Source organism: Phocoena sinus, chromosome 13 (genome assembly GCF_008692025.1).
Source record: "Phocoena sinus isolate mPhoSin1 chromosome 13, mPhoSin1.pri, whole genome shotgun sequence".
NCBI lineage: Eukaryota > Metazoa > Chordata > Mammalia > Artiodactyla > Phocoenidae > Phocoena > Phocoena sinus.
The window spans coordinates 86,195,457-86,213,606 of record NC_045775.1 but is presented as its reverse complement, the minus strand read 5'-3'; the positions used below and the strand labels follow the sequence as shown (position 1 = coordinate 86,213,606).

At 43.6% G+C, this 18,150-nt stretch overlaps 3 protein-coding genes across 10 annotated transcripts in view; 1 reads left to right on the top strand and 2 right to left on the bottom strand.

Moving 5' to 3' along the window:
• Positions 1 to 2,567, bottom strand: part of TMEM182 (transmembrane protein 182) — a 228,475-nt gene extending 225,908 nt beyond the window's left edge. For 3 of the 4 annotated variants that reach the window (XR_004352992.1, XR_004352991.1, XM_032653589.1), the window contains exon 1: positions 2,429 to 2,567. The gene's annotated coding sequence lies outside the window, so the exon portion shown is untranslated. The remainder of the gene's footprint in view (positions 1 to 2,428) is intronic. The other variant, XM_032653591.1, reaches the window with a different exon arrangement.
• A 121-nt stretch (positions 2,568 to 2,688) lies between these two features.
• Positions 2,689 to 17,957, top strand: MFSD9 (major facilitator superfamily domain containing 9). Of its 4 annotated transcripts, none has more exons than XM_032653124.1 (4): positions 2,689 to 2,883; positions 7,146 to 7,233; positions 7,844 to 7,887; positions 17,877 to 17,957. In XM_032653124.1, the coding sequence occupies exons 1-4, from the start codon at positions 2,749 to 2,751 to the stop codon at positions 17,901 to 17,903; spliced, it is 294 nt and encodes a 97-aa protein (XP_032509015.1). In that variant the 5' UTR covers positions 2,689 to 2,748; the 3' UTR covers positions 17,904 to 17,957. The 4 variants fall into 4 exon arrangements, with proteins under 4 accessions (XP_032509015.1, XP_032509013.1, XP_032509016.1 ...); XM_032653122.1 differs by lacking the exon at positions 17,877 to 17,957 and adding an exon at positions 13,367 to 13,504; XM_032653125.1 differs by lacking the exon at positions 17,877 to 17,957 and adding an exon at positions 8,443 to 8,709.
• SLC9A2 (solute carrier family 9 member A2) overlaps positions 9,451 to 18,150 on the bottom strand; it is an 89,190-nt gene continuing 80,490 nt past the window's right edge. For both annotated transcript variants that reach the window (XM_032653119.1, XM_032653120.1), the window contains exons 10-12: positions 16,293 to 16,424; positions 14,718 to 14,808; positions 9,451 to 13,696 (exon numbers count right to left, since the gene is read on the bottom strand). In XM_032653119.1, the coding sequence (XP_032509010.1) occupies positions 13,326 to 13,696; positions 14,718 to 14,808; positions 16,293 to 16,424 (594 nt within the window). In that variant the 3' untranslated portion in view covers positions 9,451 to 13,325. The remainder of the gene's footprint in view (positions 13,697 to 14,717; positions 14,809 to 16,292; positions 16,425 to 18,150) is intronic.

Here is an 18,150-nt window from a genome sequence, read left to right as displayed (position 1 = left end):
ACACAAATTACCTACAGAAGAACACAGCAGACGTATCATCAGATAATATACAAGGATGAAAACAATAGAGTGAAATCTTTTAAGGACTGAATGAAGAAAAAACCCACATCTCACTCTAGAATTCTATACCCTTTAAAAGTAAAGGAAAAAACAAGCCTAGTCATACAATAAAAACAGGGGGAATTCATTGCCAGCACATAAGATAAGAAATGTTAAAAGAAGTTCTTCAGGAAGAAGGAATGTGATATAGATCAGAAAATTGGTTCTAAACAAAGAAAGTAAAATTGCTCTCCTTCTAGTTTCCTACAGTGGAATCCTGGATTATTGATTTTAGATCTTTTTTCTAACATATGCATTCAATGCTATAAATTTCCAAGTGCCACATTTGTTGCATCTGCCAAGTTTGATAAGTTGTATTTTCACTTTCATTTGGTTGAAAATATTTTTTTTAATTTATCTTGAGAGTGTATCTTTGACTATGCGTTATTTAGAACTGTGCTGTTAATCTCCAGATATTTCTGAGTGTTTCAGCTACTTTTCTGTTATCTAGTTTAACTCCATTGGGATCTAGTTCTAGTACATTTTTTTGTAGATTCCTTAGTGTTTTCTACATAGATGACCATGTGGTTTATGAATAGGGACAATTTTACATCTTTCTATCAAATACAGATGTCTTTTATATCTTGTGCTTGCCTACTGCATTCAGCTGGGAAACTGATGAAACTCACTGGGAAGCCACCAGAGGGGTGCCTACGGAAATGGCCAGGAAGTTACTTGCTGGGGCACCTGGGAGGTTCCCCTGGAAAGCAGCTGCGATGCCCACTGAACTTGCCGCCTGTATGGGTGCCACTGAACCTTGCTGGGGGCTAAGGAACACTAAGTGTCTCACATTCTCATGGCTACCACACACAGCACACTGGTCTGGAAGAGAAGCTCCTTCCCCATGCAGTGTCCCTCAGCATGGTCTATTGCCAGAGTTTAACATCATGCCACCTAGCAAAGGAGATACGTTTACAGGGTCCAGCTCCAGGGTCACACAGCAAGGCAATAAGGCGTGTATCTGGAGCTAAGAGCAATAAACTGAAAACTGGCACGGTCCATTCTTCGGTACTCAGCTTCCAAATGCATCCTTCTGTTCACATTTCAATTTTCATAAAACAACTCTATTTTTCCACCTAACACAAGAAAAAAAGTCTCAACGGTCGTTGCACCCATTCTGGCTCTATACATCACTCAATTACTCCTCAAATTCAGTCAGTCTTACTACATTTTCTGTTACCTAAAGACTAAATTGTAAAGTTAGGCTCCAACTGCTTGTATGTAAAATTACACTTGGAAGAAGACAGAAGAAGATTAGCATACGCGAACACCCACATGTATAACAGAGAGAAAATATGCAAAGCTTCTACATGTCCTCACTTCTGTACTGGGCCCGGGCCCAAGGTCCTAGCTGATATCTATGGCTTCCTTCTTTTGCTACCTATTTCTTTTTTTTTTTTTTTTTTTTTTTTTGCCAAGGTTCTTTATCTAAAGGAGAAAACTTTTCTAGAGATTTCAGAAACAGTAGTAATGTTAATGACCTAATTCAAATTGACAACAGCATGACAATTAACATATAAAATTTCATATCTATAGATGAAGCTTGAAACTAAGTGTCCCTTAATCAACTTATTCCTGGAAACAGCTATTATAGGAATAACAAGAGACACTGATTCCAAAACTGAGATTTTTTTTTCCTACTTATTTCTTCCTTCACTTGCCCTCAGCCTAAACATAAGCTGGTCAGGGGTCTTTACTTCATGCAAGGATGAAACTCTTCCTTCGCGAGTTCAGGAACTGATTTTCCAGAGTTCTATCTTCTTTTGTTTCCATGTTTCTGGAATTTTCCACATAAAGTCCTTCCTCACTCCATCACACATCACACATCACACTCCTCACACATCACCCAATTTCTCCTCGCTAACCAGGCTCCATCACTCCAGCCAGGAGAGGTACCCCTTTTGCTTCCTAACGGGTTGGTAGCACCTGGAGGCCCAAACGTCCATATGACGGCCTCCTCTCCTCTCAATAGCACCTTTGTTACGTCCCTGGTGGAAGCCCTGCCCTCTTGCGATGGAAAACCTCAAAACCAGCCGGCTCCAACTTGCCTAAAGGACAGCGAATGTTCCAGATATGAGTTCCCGTCGCAGGCCCCAGAGAAAGCGCTCGCGGCTTTTGTAGAATCCTTACAACTCCAGGAGGCTGGTCCACACTATGTCCTCCTGTGTTTCAAGGGGGCAAACCGAAACCGGGAGGGGCCAAAGGAACTTTCTCCAGGTCAGTCACAGCCAACTAGGGCCCTCGGTCCGCGCATCTTCCCACCGAAGCCGGCGCTACCACCTAGGCCCACCCCTACCACTCCTCAGGTGAAGCTCATTATCTCAATTACCTCCAGCCCTCCAATAGCATGGGCGGCGGGCTCTTTATCCCCAGGATACGCAGAGCTTCATTATCACCGTCATAAAACCAGCGCGTCGTGCACACACGTCCACTCCCCGGGCGGGACGCGAACCAGCGGGAACCCGTGCAGACTCCCCCCCGCCGCGCCTGCTTAGGAAGCACAGCCCAAGAAGGCCCGCCCGCGGCGTTCAGCTCTGCGCAGGCGCAGCCGCTCGCTTCCGCCTAGGGGCGGGGCCAGCGCCGCGGGCCTGTCGGGTGAGCTCATCCCCCAGCGTGTGTGAGCCTACGGAACGCTGGGGCTGAGGCGGCATGGCTCCCGACCGGGGCCTGGCCTCGGCGACACCGCGGAAGAAGCCCAGGACAGGGACCCAGGCGGGGGCTCCCGGCCCCGGTACCGTCGGAGCCCGCTGCTTCCTGCTTTGTCTCTACCTGGTGGGGTTCCTGGTGAGTGCGTGCGGGGTTGGACGCGAAGTGCCGGCTGCGTGCGCGACCTGGAACCCGATCAAGGGTGCTTTTCCTTGCAGCGGTCTGCCTGGTGATGCCTCCCTACCTCTCAGTCCCGCTCTTGCCCCGTAACCCCCTTACCTGACCACAAATGAGGCCTGACCTTCGCGCCTGCACTGGGTCCAGTTCGCGCCCCCCAATCGCAACCCCGCTGTTTAAGACGCTCCAGCACCAGCTTCAGGTGTGACTGCGGGAGCGGTAGGAACACACAGGTCCTTTTTACCAAGCCAGGTGGGGAAGTTCTGTTGGTCTTGGGCAGAATTAGATACATTTTCCTTAGGGTTCCTGGTAGACTGGAATGCTTAAAAATGCAAATCACAGTGAATTATACACATCTGCCTTTCGACAAACTGTTTATATATTGCACAAGCCAGGTTCGGTTTTGTTACGACTTGTGTGCGCGTCCTGGTTTAATGACAATTATTAATTTCCCATGTAGAATGGGAAGATTAGAAAACTGAGTGTATGGTAGGGTAAACCATCCAGCCAGCTGGCCCTCCATTTATTCATGGAATTTCTGAAAACCTGTTATAGGGTAGGGGTTATGGAGCTCCAGGAACTGTAATACACATTCCCAACTGGGAAGACCTTGCAGTATTACTAACTGAGCTTGTGTTGGTAATTCCTGTGCCATTATATGCGGGAACCCTACATCTGCCTCTTCACCCCTCTTTCCCCAAGTCTAGGCCTGGTTCAGTTGCCCTGGTTGTGAGCTAATCCGGGTTAGGGCAGCCTTGGGACAAGGACCCAGGAGGATTTCCTCTTTGCTGGGCCTGGGACTTCATCTTGAAGACAAAAGGAGCTGGTCAGGTTTAAGTGTCAATGGGAGAAGGCTGCCTTCTGGGGCCTTGAAGATGGTCCCCAAGGGCACTGGGTCCTGGCAAAGAGGAATTACTGTTTTCTGCCCAGATGCAGGTGAAGAGCACAACTCCCCAGTCTGATGCCTGACTCGAGTTAGGACGCGGTGCTTAGCTAGGAGAGGAGCAGGGAGACAGCCTCCTTCCCCATCCTCAGTGCAAGGTGTTCAACAGTCTGTAAAGTTTAATGTTGAGCTAGTAGTTGTTAAGACAACAATGAAAGCATATTCATCAAATCCCTTAGACACAGAACTGTGAGACACCCAGGGAGGGCAACATTTGTGCCAGGATCTCTGTCTCCAGTTACCGTGGCAGACCCCACCCCAGGCTCAGTGCTTGGGGTCAGAGCCTGGCTCTCCTTCTGATCCCATTTCTTTAATCTTAGTTCAGGCTCAGGATGTGGTGCTTCTTCAGCCTTCCAATCCAGTCACCCAGAATTCAGAACCGTCCACTGTGGGTGGTTCTTCAAGTTTGGAAAGGGAGTTCTGTGTCATCCATGCTCGGGTAGGGGATGGGGACCACCCTAACTCAGATGGTACTGGAATCTGGCTCTGCCAGATGAAGAGGATTTGGACCCTTACCTGGGAAGTCCAGACCAGGGTTCAGAGAGCTTTGGAGACCAACATGACGAGAATGCAAAATAGTTTGAGATTTTTAAAATACATTTGCAGATCATTCACTATGACCTTCCGATACCGATTTAAATATTCCAAGCTTCTCATATGTTGGCTCCATGCTGTGCACATGGTACAGTGTAATCTAGCAAGCCTGACGGAAAGTTTTAATAATTAGAAAGAAGCATTAGGTCTCTAATATCTTAAGGAGAAAATGTAAGATTTCCCAGAGTTAAAAGAGAATAGGGAATTTTTTAATGGAAAACGTTGTAAACAATTAAAATATATGCCACTTTGGGTATCCTTGAAGAATCTAAAGGCTCTTTGTTAGCTAACATCTAAGGAATATTATACATAATTTAGTTGTTATTTTTAATATACCTAGGGATGTAAAGACCCCTAAGACTTTTAGGAAGATGGTTTCCAATTGGAAGAGGAAAGGAATAAGATGAAAGCATTTGCCAAAATGTTTTGTTTTGAGCTCTTATCTGTTTCCAGGTTTTAATTTGTTCAGGAAGGAAGACTAAGATGACCCTCTAGGTACTTTTTGATTAGCATCCTAAGATGATGCTAAGATCTATGATTGTGGTCCTTTCTTTCCTCCAGATACCCGGAGAGATTTAGATTCCATTTAATCAGCTTTAGTCAGGTGGTAATTCTTTTTTTAAAAAAAGATAATCCACTAATCAAGAAATATTTGGGTTCCTACCCTCTAAAGGGTCCTAAAACTTTAGAATGTATTCATCAGATATCACTGAGAGAGGTAGATGTTCCCTGAGAAAGGTTTAAGTGGTCCCCTCTCACCTGATTTCCTTATAAATGGTTATAAGCACATGACCAGTTGCCAGATTTGAAGTGCACGCAGAAGAGGGTGGTTTTTTTTTTTTTTTTTTTGCGGTACGCGGGCCTCTCACTGTTGTGGCCTCTCCCGTTGCGGAGCACAGGCTCCGGACGCGCAGGCTCAGCAGCCATGGCTCACGGGCCCAGCCGCTCCGCGGCATGTGGGATCTTCCCGGACCGGGGCACGAACCCGTGTCCCCTGCATTGGCAGGCGGACTCTCAACCACTGCGCCACCAGGGAAGCCCAAGAGGGTGGTTTTGAAGAAGCTATGGCTTCAGAAGAAGGGAGAAGTTGCCTTTTATAGTCATGGAGAAGTCAATTTTAAAACAGAACTTCCTGAGAGGAAAGAGCTAGCAGCCGGCTAGAGAAAGATAATATTTTTCAGGCTCACTAAGTGTTAAAGTAAGTCTGTTATGAGTTGCTGTTTTCATATTTACCTCCTATAGATTTCAGCCTGACTACTTACAGCTTCCTCTCCCCTTCTTATGTAGAAAAATCATTTGAAATAAATGACAAGTGGTACTGGGAATTTTTTTGGAAAAAAGAATCTTGTTGGACAATTGAGTTTCCTTTTCTAAAAAATCCAGAAAACTCAATAGCTAGCTGATGTATTTTGAGTCTTATAAATCATCAGCAGGCTGATGGGGCAAAGCTGATAGTAAAGCCCAGAAGAAATAGGCTCAGAAACAGAGGAAATTTTAAGTAATCTTAAAATTGAAATAATGAGCCATGGTTCTGGTATTATAAATGTGTCACCTATTTAAGGTCACTGGATATTAAGTATATGGCCATCTAAAGCTGTAACCATGGAAAAGGGCCCCTAAGAAGCGTATTTGGAAGTTCGTGTTTCTATGTTAGGTTAATGTACAGCCACCAAGAGAAGGAAGCAAAGGATTAATTGTGGAAGAAAAAAGATATTTCTATTTAACCAGGATTATAGGAAAAGGAATTTGGGTTGAATATAAAGAAAACTCTCTGTGTGTGTGCAAGATGTGTTTGTCCTGTCCAGAACCAGTTGTAGCAGGTAACCAAGTGACAGAGGAAGGAAAACAAAACTTAAAGGAAAAAATGTCTTTCTACTAACTCAAGAGTATTAGCCCAAACGATCAGTACTTACCCCAGAATTGAAGGAAAGAGAACACGTTTCCACTTCTGCTGTGTCAGACCTCCCTCAGCCATCATGTCTCTTAATGTTCATCCCGTTTCTACCACGCAGGTACTGTTATCCCCATTTTTTACAGATGGCAGCACCGACGCTGGTAACATGAAATAACTTTCCAAGGGCACATGCTTAGTAAGTGATGGAGCTGGAATTGAAAACCTCTGACCCCAGGGCCCATGCACCTTCTGTGCCTTAGTGAAGAACGCCAGGCCACCCCCTAGTACACCAGCCTTCTCTCTTCTTTCTGCTGTACTGAGACTTTCCCTTCAGGTCTTACCTCGTCAGGCTATAGACGGCACATGGGTCTCCTTCCTTGACTCCGGGAGGAATTTCACATTATTTAACAGGTGCTGCTTTGCTCAGAAATACGCATTATCCCTCCCTCTTGGCTCATTTCATTACTCCCCATTTTTTAAATTTGAGGAATGCATGTAGTACATGCTCCTTGAATATTAAGGATCAGTGACAAAGAAGCTAAAGTTAAAATGGATTCTCAGGGCGATCCAGGCATTTACAGGTGGCAACTATTTTTACACATTGTATTTGGATTCCTTGATTCCTTGAATTTGATGAGTATAGCTTACTGTAGAATACAATTTTGAGTTCTTGTTTGCTCAAAATTTTAGATACTGTGGGGTTTTTAAAATCAGTTTATAATTAGGATCACCACTTTAAAGACACCCAGGCCTCAGTTTCCAATTTGCGTTAATGAGCGTTTTGTTCCTTAGGAGTTGTTTGGTGTTAGCACGGTCGTCCCTTCACTGAGCCTTCATGTCAAGTCTTTTGGAGCGAGTCCAACAGTTGCTGGAATAGTAGGTGAGCAATCCTGCACATTTTCAGGGCACTGATTTTCCACCCCCCTGAACTGAGTACCTGAAAACACATCAGTCTTTTAGCTAAGTAATATCCAACGGTGAACTGAAAAGGGGATAAAATGAATTTTCAGACTATTTCAAAGTACGACCCTGGAGCAAATGTAGTTCATCTTTTCCTAGACTACGTATGTTCAGAGAGGTTTCCAGGTATAGCATCACCCCCATGCCCCACACCGCCTGTGACGTCACAGGTACTTACTGAGCCTCTCCGGGGAGCTGGTTAGGCATGGGCTCCTGCCTGCGGGAACCTGTAGCCTAATGTTATAGTCATGGAGAAGTCATGACTTCTCGCCTCATGCAGGGTGAGAAGGACTCTCTCAAGGTCCCTAAGGGTGACCTTTGCCTCTAGTCTCTCTCCTGCTTTCCCTCCATTTTATTCTGAAGGCCTTTTACTAAAAATTACATTAATTTACTCTTCCATCTGAAAAATTATTATGGGGTAATTTACTTTTTAAAAATGGTCTTTTTTCCCCTAATGTTTTTCTGTTAATTTCATCAATTTTTGTGATGGGTCTAGCTGATTTTATAGATATCACTTATGTTTTTTACAGGCTCCTCCTGCAGCATTTTGCAGTTCTTTTCCAGCGCATTGGTGGTAAGTCCTCTTCCACCTGGCAACACATGTTGAAAGTATAACCCTACGCCTCTGAGGCCACCCATCATGGCTGTAGTACAATAGGGGGTTGAGGTTTACCAAAAAGGAAGTGTGCAGATGGTGAGCACTGGCAGTGCCCTTATTTCAAGAAGGATCCCTCGGTCATCTCTCTCCCTCAGTTGACCTCTGAGAAGACATAGGCCTGAAGAGATTGCGTGGCTGGATCTGAAAGGACTCGCTGAGTCAGAATGAGAGCCCGCTTTTTAAATTGTAACATGTTTTTCCCATGATTCCCTGCCAAATTCGTACTAGGAGAAAAGAATGTAAACAGAAGTTATTACCAGTTTTGTTTGTTTCAGTTAATTGACAGTCATCAAATCCATTCAGATCTTAGGATTCTATTTGAAGTTGGGCCTTTTTGAACTACATGGCTTATCAATTATAAAACTTAAGTGTATAGACGGAGGGGCCACTGGGAGTGGTGGGTTGTACACCGACCGCAGGGGGTAGAAAGATCCAGAGCTGATCTCGCCACTGCCACTTCTCACCACGCAGTAGTTTGCAGTTCAGAACCTCTCACTGATGCGCCCCTTCTTTCCTGCTCCTGTGTGCCCTCCACTGCACCATGCTGGTCCTGAGGCCTCGGCGTCCAGTCATTCGTGCAGTACAAACAGAATGGTCAGTTTTGTCCCAGGGATTGATCAGCTGTGACCTTGGTCTAAATAGCTGGTCTCACAGTGAGTGAACACCATGTACGTACAACACTATGTTCCCAAAGAGTGGCTCATGTGTAAAATATATTTTATTATTTGTTTTTGTTAATGAATTTATTTATTTAATTTTGGCTGTGTTGGGTGATCGTTGCTGCGCGCGGGCTCTCTCTAGTTGCGGAGAGCGGGGGCTACCCTTCATTGCAGTGTGCGGGTTTCTCATTGCAGTGGCTTCTCTTGTTGTGGAGCACGGGCTGTAGGTGCGTGGGCATCCGTAGTTGCGGCACATAGGCTCAGTAGTTGTGGCTCATGGGCTCTAGAGCGCAGGCTCAGTAGTTGTGGCTCACGGGGCTTAGTTGCTCCGCGGCGTGTGGGATCTTCCCAGACCAGAGCTCGAACCCGTGTCCCCTGCATTGGCAGGCAGATTCTCAACCACTGTGCCACCAGGGAAGGCCCTGAAACTACTTTAATACTCTTAAAAATTCTTCTTTCACAAATTCCAGCTCTCATGACCCCATTTAGTACAAATGAGAATGGTTTTGATGTATAAATATAAAAGTTGGAATTTCTGGGGCTTTCCTAGTTTCATGTGATGTATGATTTTCTCCATAGTGACTAATTAAACGTTTCCATGTAACTTAATATTTTAAACTTCTGTACGACATTTCACAGAAACCAGGAGAAGCACTCCTTTGTCAGCGTACACACATACAATTTGTTTGGCAGATACTGTAACTGGAGGCCTCGTTTAAATTAGAAATTTAAGTAGAAAAAAAGCCTCATTTAAATTAGAAATTCAGTTACCACTCATACTTATGACTCAGCAGGACCCAATGAAATAAAAAAGGGGAAAAACATTTGAATATTTAATTCAAAGTATTTCGTTACAGAAGTGAAAATCAGAAAAGTCACCACCAGTATGTCCAGCGTTAAAGTCGGCATCTCACAGAGGGATTTTCTCCACCCTACAATACGAGGATGACGGGTCCCCATAAAACCTCTGTGACAGACTGAGAGGTCCCGAGCCATCCAAAAGAATCAATAGGCCATGCGGGTTGAAACGTGACCATCCATTTACAGTAGCTAGGTTAACTCTGCACACAGAAAAACTCATTCCCTGACCAGACCGGTATGAGAACTACCCACAGTTTATTGACTATTCTTAGAGGTAGTCAAGTAGAATTTTATTTGAAAAAGAATTGTAGAAAACTATAGAAATATAAAAGGGATTGGAAATTGATGTGCCAGCAGAACACTGAAAACACTCAACAACTAACTAACCATGTGGGTATCTGGCCACCATCTGCTGACCGACCGTCTGAGGGTGTCAGCCACATGGGGAGTGAATGACATTGGGAAAAATTCCAAAGGGAGCTGTCATTTATCGTGGACGAGAGCTATGGTCCCTGCCAGGCAGCAGGTACCAGCTGGGGCTCTCACTTGCCTTGCAGGTAGGTTGAAGAAAGGACCTGGTTGAAATGTGGGATATAAAATACCAGCAAGCTGGGACTTCCCTGGCAGTCCTGTGGTTAAGACTTTGCCTTCCAACGCAGGGGGTGCGGGTTCAATCCCTGGTCAAGGAGCTAAGATCCCACATGCCTTGCCACCAAAAAACCAAAATATAAAACAGAAGCAATATTGTAAGAAATTCAATAAAGACTAAAAAAAATTGGTTCACATCAAAAAAAAAAAACCCCCAGCAAACTACCCATTTTGCTCTAAGAGTGGAGAAAAAAAAATGAACCAGAAAATCCCAGATCACCAGACAGTTCTGATTCCTGAGCCTGGCTTATTCAAGCTGACGGAGGGAATCAACATTCAGTGTTCAGGCCTCAACAGATAATGTCACAGCTACATCAACTGCACAAAGAAACCCTTCAATCACTCTTGAAAGAGTAAAGTATGCACTTGGAACTAATAAAATATTAGTTCTCATACTTGTTTGTGAAATGCCAGTTTTAACATAAACATGATTTGGGCAATGCAACAGATGCAAAATGTGCTGAGACATGTAACTGCTTCTCGCTTCTTAGGTAAACAAACATGCCCGCCCCCCGCCAGGTAAAACGGTACACCCCGACTCCAAAACTTAACAAAAGCCGAAGGGAGTTTCACCCTGAATATTTGCGGGCATATACAGCAAACGCACGTTTCTAAAAAGTGTCAGACTTTGGGGCCAATTTCTAATCGTCTGCTAACTGACAGAACTGCTCCCAATAACCGGCCTTAGCATCACATATAAAGAAATAAGCCCTGACTTTGTAAATAGTTCAAATCAATTTTTTTGACAACAAATATTAAAGACCCATCAAAATTCCACAATCACAGTGGAACTCTGGCCGGATCAAGTGTTGTTTGAAACAAGGGAATCATTTACAAGGGCAGGGATGTTTCTGTACTGCAGAAATTTAGATTGTTGTGACATTTAGTTAAAGGGTTTCAACTCCATACCCTCTCCTCCTGTAGTGTCTAGAAATTAATAATTTCATAAAAAGAAGGTACAGAGAAAATACTAAAGTCAAATTTCTTTTTCATCGATTTTATCATTCCACAGATAAGGAAAAATTTAAACTGATAATAAAGATAAAATGACGTAAGTGTTCCTTCTTAGAAATTTACACAATGTCATCCAGGTGTTTTACCTGACTTTTAATTGGTGAAAGCTGAATTTGGTCTACGTGCTTAACAAGAAGTATCATGATAAACATTTCCATGTTTTTCTCCTTCTGTTCCAGAACGTTAGACTCCTTCTAATATTTATTAATCTAGGACACCAAGAAAAATCAGGAAATTCATTTTTAAGATCATTTTACATCTCAGTTTCCTTTTCAGATTTCATAAACTGTAACTTAGTCTTCAAACTCTCAAAAATATACATCACATCTCTTGGTGAATCATAGTCCTATAATGAAACTTCTAAATTAAAAGTCAGTTTTAATTTATTTCCAGCAGATGAAATACATATATATATTTTTATATATAAATATTTCCATTTAAAATTAAGAATTTTGGCACAGGGTCCTAAACTTGCAGTTTTCAAATTACGTCTACACTGCTTTCCACTGATCAACCTGGGAGAGTTTGGGAAAGAAATCGTGCACTTTTTGAACTTGTACCTTGTGTGTTTACCCTTCCCTCTGTCTCATGCCCAACAATCTAGCAGTATTCCAAGATTTTAGAACATGAGAAAAAAAGGTAGAAGACTTACTTCACGTTGGTGGAGGAAGAAGGAAGGGATAAGATTTACGGCTGAGGATTTCTAAGTACCGGATCTTTTTGTTGAATTTACTCATCTTTTTCCAGCAATTGTAGGTGGTCACTTGTCTCCTTTGCTGTATCTCCAATGTGAATCCAAGGGACTACATGAGTGGCTTCATCTCATATCTAAACCCAGAAATTTTGAGTCTTGTTCTAGTCAAGTTTTAAAGAGGGGGTTTTTCTGGGAAGAGTGACAGGCCAATAAAATCTATCGTCTGAGAGATTCCAATATTAATCTTGAGTGATTATGTTCCACTTCTTGTCTTTCTGCTGTACTTTTAAAAAGTACTCAGATGAGTAGAATTCGTTTTTAGATGAAGAATTTGAGCTACTACTTTCTTGAGGGGGGAGAGGTAAGAAATTACAGACTAGTGCAAAAAAAAGAGAACTCCACATTCTCCAAAGTGCTTCCTGCATAAAATTCAAAACCTGAATTCTCACCAATTGGTTAAACATTGGAATATTGTTTATCCCTACTTTTATCTTTGTCTGCTTGGAGCCTCTGTCCTGGATTCAAAGTTCTAGAATGTGCTACAGAAAAGGTCTAAAGCAGGTGGCTGCAGGTGGGCGTGACAGGGGGGGTCTCCTGCATCCTCCTCCCAGTATTGCACAAGAGAAAACCCTGCAGCCAGCTGTGCAGGCGCTGCCCTGTCATCTCCACACCCACCACGTGAGGCCAGACTTCGTCACAAGCTGGCTCTGTGTCTGGCATACAGCATAAGCTGGTGTCACCCACACAGCCCTTCTCTTTGTACCATTTAAACACGACGGGGAGATGGAATCTAGATGTCACCCAAAACACGCGGTAGAACGAGGAACAAATTGAAAACCAGCTGACTCTCATCATTTCATAGGCGCTACAGTCTGGGAGCCAGGCCACGAGGTTCTGCCTAGATGCTCTGGCTGTTGCCATCCTCAGGGGTCTCTGCTCCGTGCCGTACTCTTCCTTAACCAACTGGCGTCAGCTCAGGATCAGGAAACACCTCCACCCTGAGCTGACGCCCCCCATCCTCTAGGAGCTGCCCTGGATGCCATGGAAAGGTGTTCTGAGTATTTTCAGTGCCGTTCACTGAAAAACTAATTACAGATATACATATTTTTTCATAAATAAAATCTGAGGCATACATGTATATATTAAAACTTTCACCAACAAGGGTGTGTTAAAAATTTCAAGTTCTGTCCTTCAAGTTCAATAAAGGCACACGTGGCTTTTTTTTCTTCAGGCTTGCACAGAATACAACTGCTAGCAACAGGTCATATGAGACATTTTATGGGGCTTTTGTTTCTTTGATTTTCTGCTTCTTGGGATAAGCATTTGCCCCATGGATCAAAGGCATGGCTCTACCACCCAAGGACAGTATTTAGATGCATAGAGGGTTGGAAGTGGATTCCCTTGCTGTGTCAGGTTGCTGGGTAACCAGCCACAGCTGGGCAGGGCCGGTCCCCCCAGGTCTGCTTTGGCCATTTCCATTAAGGCTTCTCAATCCCGAATCGACCTTTCCGGTTTCCAGGTTCTGATGCCCTTCGGACCAGCCTAGGTGGCGCCTTGGGTCGGATGCCTTCGTTCATACGGTCGCCCCGCATGGAGCCAAAGTGACCTTTGGAGAGGAGGGGCTGGCAGAGCACGCCTGGGGCCTGGGGGCCCCCCTCTTTGCTGTGGGCAGCTGGGGAGCTGGAGGGCTGCCCTTGCCTGGAATCAGCATCTACCTCGTTCTTCCATTCCATTTTATAGGCCTGGGGGGCTTTCTTTGAGAACTGTTCTGGCAAGAAGCGCCTGGCTCGGGGCTGCAGGTTGAGGACGGTGGTCCCGACGTCTGGGTCTGAGTCACTGCTGTTGCCACCTGCCAGAGAGCAAAAGAAGGACAGTGTGGGCGGGCCTTTTAGGGAGAAGGTGTTACAGGCGACTGGCCAATACATTTGTGGGTCTGGCACCTGCTGTGCCCTCCCTGGGGCTCTGGGGGTCGGGCAGGGAGGCCAGAGGGCTCACCCCGACTCCAGCTGAGTCCTGGGCGCGTGCATAAGTCCCGCGAGCACGCGTGTCCACAAGTGTGTACTCTTGCTAATTCTGAAGAGCTTCCCATGTGCCAGCCACTGTCCTAAGCACTTTTAAGTGCATTAACCTACTGAATCCTCATAACCACCCACTTTACATATGAAGTAACTGAGGTTCAAAAGATATTAGTAAGTGGTGGAGCTGGATGTCAAACTGAGACCACCTGGCGGCAACTGTGCGCTCACCTGCCCCGTCAGAACGGCCCCAGGGGGCTCAGTTCAGTGTCTGGCACACTGTAAACAGATCAGTAATTAGCTGCTATTATGAAGATTCTTGTCTTGATCTAGGACGTACAATCTCATGCACAGCTTTATTTCCTTTATATTTTCATAAAATGGTCAAAACACCACTCTGGCTTGCAATCTACATAAAGATTACCATCAAATGAAGAGATGTTAGCCGTCATGTCAAAGCTTTAATAATTACAGCCAGAAGTCAATTATATAGTTGCCTTTATGAAAATATATTAAAATTATTATGAACATTTAAAGTTAGAAATGTTGTAAGAGTAATAGAATTAAGTTTAAACCTTTGAAGACTGACAACTTTCTATTTACCTGTTCATCAGCCACACACGGTGACATCTGCTTTTGCTATATCGAATAGAATCAAATAACTGATTGAATTACGTATAACGTGCACAGAACTCCATTCCAAAAGGATGCAACACTAATGAAAGGTCACCAAATTATTATTATAGATTTGCAAATGACTGAACTCATTGTCCTTAAAAAAGAAGGAAATATTTTCTATTTTATAAACACTAATAAATAAGTTTAAAGTCTTTTTGCTCCAGCTGTATTCAATACCTCCATTAGAAATATTCTTTTTCTTTTGTAGCTTTTCTGGAAGCTTTGTATTTTTTGGTAAGGATAAATATCGGGAGGTTGAGGTGGAAATCTGTAAAACAAAAAAATAGAAAACCTTGTTTAGATGACACACATGTCACTTATTGTATGTTACGGGCTTAGAATTCATGTCAAACCTAACCTTGGTGTTAAAAATTAAAATGTTAGCTCTGGATTCCGAAACTACTGGGTGAGGAGCTATAGGGATGGGGAATAAATTTCCAAGTAATAGTCATTTTATTTAAAATAGGTAAAACCTCTCCTAAAATATCATGGAAATCAGTACTACTAAGGAAAACAAAGTGGGACCCTTAGGAACAAGGTGTGAAAACCACCAGCTTTTCTTAAAGAAAAGCTACAGAAACACCCACTTATGACAGCATTACTAAAAAAGACTTAGAACCTACATGGATAGGGAGGAAGATACATGAAACATGTAGCATGTTTAAGTTGTATTTACTTTCACAAATCTTGAAAATGACAGAACAGAAAGTATTACTATAGCCAACTTGCTGGCATTTCTAAAGCCACAGTCTCTAGTTTCTTTAACTTTTAATCGATGCTGCCACATTTCACATGTAAAAAAAATAATAATATTGTTCACACATAACCGTTTTGGTCTCTGACAGCTCAGTATAGAACATTATTGAGAATGAGATGCACTGCCTGCTATGTCCGATCAATCATTCAGAATATCCTTTTAAAGTAGCTTCCTTATCTATGGCAATGCCCTGGACCAAGTCGAATGCTGAGCATGCAGCCTCTGAAACTCCCCTGACGTGCGCGCACACACACACACACACACACACACACACACACGGCCTCCTAGAAGTTTCCACACATGCACGCACAGCAGCCCCGCTTCAGGCTGCACCCGCTCCCTGGAAAGGTCAAACAAGACTCCAAATGAAGCCTGGCCCTTCCATTCAGTTTAAAACTGTACCCTGACAGAGATATCAGCTCCGTGCTTTGTGACCGCCTGGAGGGGTGGGATAGGGAGTGTGGGAGGGTGGGATAGAGAGGGTGGGAGGGTGGGAGGGAGGGAGACGCAAGAGGGAAGAGATATGGGAACATATATATATGTATAACTGATTCACTTTGTTATAGAGCAGAAACTAACACACCATTGTAAAGCAATTATACCCCAATAAAGATGTTAAAAACAAAAAAAAAACCTGTACCCTGTATGACCCTTCTCCATCCTCCCAATCTCCTTCCTCAGCCCTTTTAGGTTTATTTTGTCCACAGCACTTACTGCGTCTAACATAACAGATAGTTTTCTTATTCTGCCCATTCCTGGTGGCCTTCTCCCCCACTAGAATGTGAATTCCACCAGGAAAAAGAGCTCTGTCATTTTGTTCACCAACGTATTCCAAGTGCCTAGACAGTGTCTGGAAGGTGATAGGTGTCCGAGCAACGTCTGGAAAGACGTGATGATGAGCTCCATCCCAGGATTCCTGTGAATCAGCCCCCCAGGGCCATCCTGGCTTTGCCGTTGGAAGCCTTCTGCGTCCCAGAGCCACGAAGCCCCCTTACCCTGTGCTCCCGATTCAAGCTGCTGTCCTTGCGAACGCTTTCCCGAAGGCTGTGCCTTCGACGGATCAGGATCTCCTTGGCTTGCCTCTCACTCGTGTCGGCAGTCAGATTGTGTCGGTTGTAGGACAAAGTCTGAAATGAAAACACAAGCAACATATTACAAAAACGATGATCACTGCCCGGAAATTCCAAAACTTTACTCCATTTCTTTTGGCTTTGCACCTCTGATAGGTACTTAACAATGAATGTGCAGAGGGGAAAAACGAGAAGTATAGAAGTTAACATTCTTTCAAATTTTGAACGAATTCATGTTCTACCAAATCTCAATTTAAGGGTAACAGTGGTAGGAATTTCAAGTTATTTGTAGAGATGTATGATGTATCGGTGTCACAGAAACCCTTACAACTGTGCTGGGCACAGAGAAGTGCTCAATTGATAATTACCTACTGTTATTAGCTGTGATGAAGATGGTGATGGTGGTGGTCTTGTCTAAATGTGTCAGAGCAGGAGCTGTACTTTATTCATTTGTATCTTCTGCAGGGAATATAGTGCTTTGTTCTATTCATAGATATATTCAATACATATATCCACACATGTATTCAATAACTATGTATTTGATTCAACCAAATAAAATCCTCTACTTAAGAAAAAAGAAGAATTCATCTTCTAATGAGAGTTGGTGAATACTTTTTTTTCATTGAAAAGTGTGATCTTTATAAATGAGAAAACGATCGAATTCATCAAGCACCTTCGACTACCCTGAAGTACCCTGTCTATAGGTACCCATCAGTAGTGGCCAGGGAAAAACACAAGTCAACTCATACCTTCCCTATTGAATAGTAATTGCTAGTATAGAAACCAACCACTTTGGGCCACTTGGTGGCGCCATGACCCTCTATTAAGTCAAGAACATTTCTTCTTTTCAAATTGAGAAAAGCTGCTGGCTCCCTCACTAATGATCATGTCCTGGTATTTGAAGCCATACAATTTATAAGCGAGGGCTGTCCAGGGCATAATATTTTTAGTTTTACAAGCTCTAGAGAAATCCACTTCCTAAAATAAATTGTATTTAGTAATTAAATTCATTTTCTGATAGAAATAATGTGTACTTCTTGGGAATACCCTTATCCCCAGAACTATATCAGACCTAGCAGAAGTAATAAACAGAAGTAATGCAGAACAGCACTCAATTCCTGCCTTGAGGAACTAGCTATCTTAGTTGGGCATTGAAAGCTAACAAAATAATAACTAAATCACAAAAGGAGGTACTAGAACTGCGTGGCATGTAGGAGCTCTAAGTGCTATTATCCCATTCAAAGACAGGTCTGGGAACAACATAGAGGGCGTTGGGGAAACCTTAAAAATTGGAGAATATGGATGGACTGACAGGAAGAAGTGGGACATTCCAAGTGGAGACACAGGGGAGAGCAACACAGTCCAAGGAATGAATTCAGACCTGTCCTCCGTGGGTGTCTGGGTGGCTGAGGGAGAGGTAGAAAGGGGAACTTAAAAATAGATCCCAAAGGCTGAAAGAATAGTTAGTTTAGCCTGAAAGCCACGACTGCTTTGTCTCATTTTAAATAGGAGGATGCTGCGTTAAAAGGGGCTTGAGGAAAAGAATGGAGCAGCCGTAATGTCGGATGGAACGGGCTGGTCTGTGGGGAGGACAGCTAAGAAGCCACAGAAATGGCCCTGATGTGAGTGACTGGGACCCCTGACAACTGCTGTGTCCCTGTGCCACTTCACCTCACTGTGCCTCAGTTTCTTTATCTGTAAAATGGAGACAAAAATAACACCACTTGTTAGAGGATTAAAAGAGGTAATACACGCGATGCAGAGAAATGGGGCTCGGCAAACT

Excerpts from the sequence above, each read along its gene's own strand:
- MFSD9 (XM_032653121.1), top strand. The coding sequence starts at position 2,749 with ATGGCTCCCGACCGGGGCCTGGCCTCGGCGACACCGCGGAAGAAGCCC. Across the intron at positions 2,884-7,145 it reads TCTACCTGGTGGGGTTCCTG|GAGTTGTTTGGTGTTAGCAC; the intron begins GTGAGTGCGTGC and ends TTTGTTCCTTAG. Across the intron at positions 7,234-7,843 it reads AACAGTTGCTGGAATAGTAG|GCTCCTCCTGCAGCATTTTG; the intron begins GTGAGCAATCCT and ends TGTTTTTTACAG.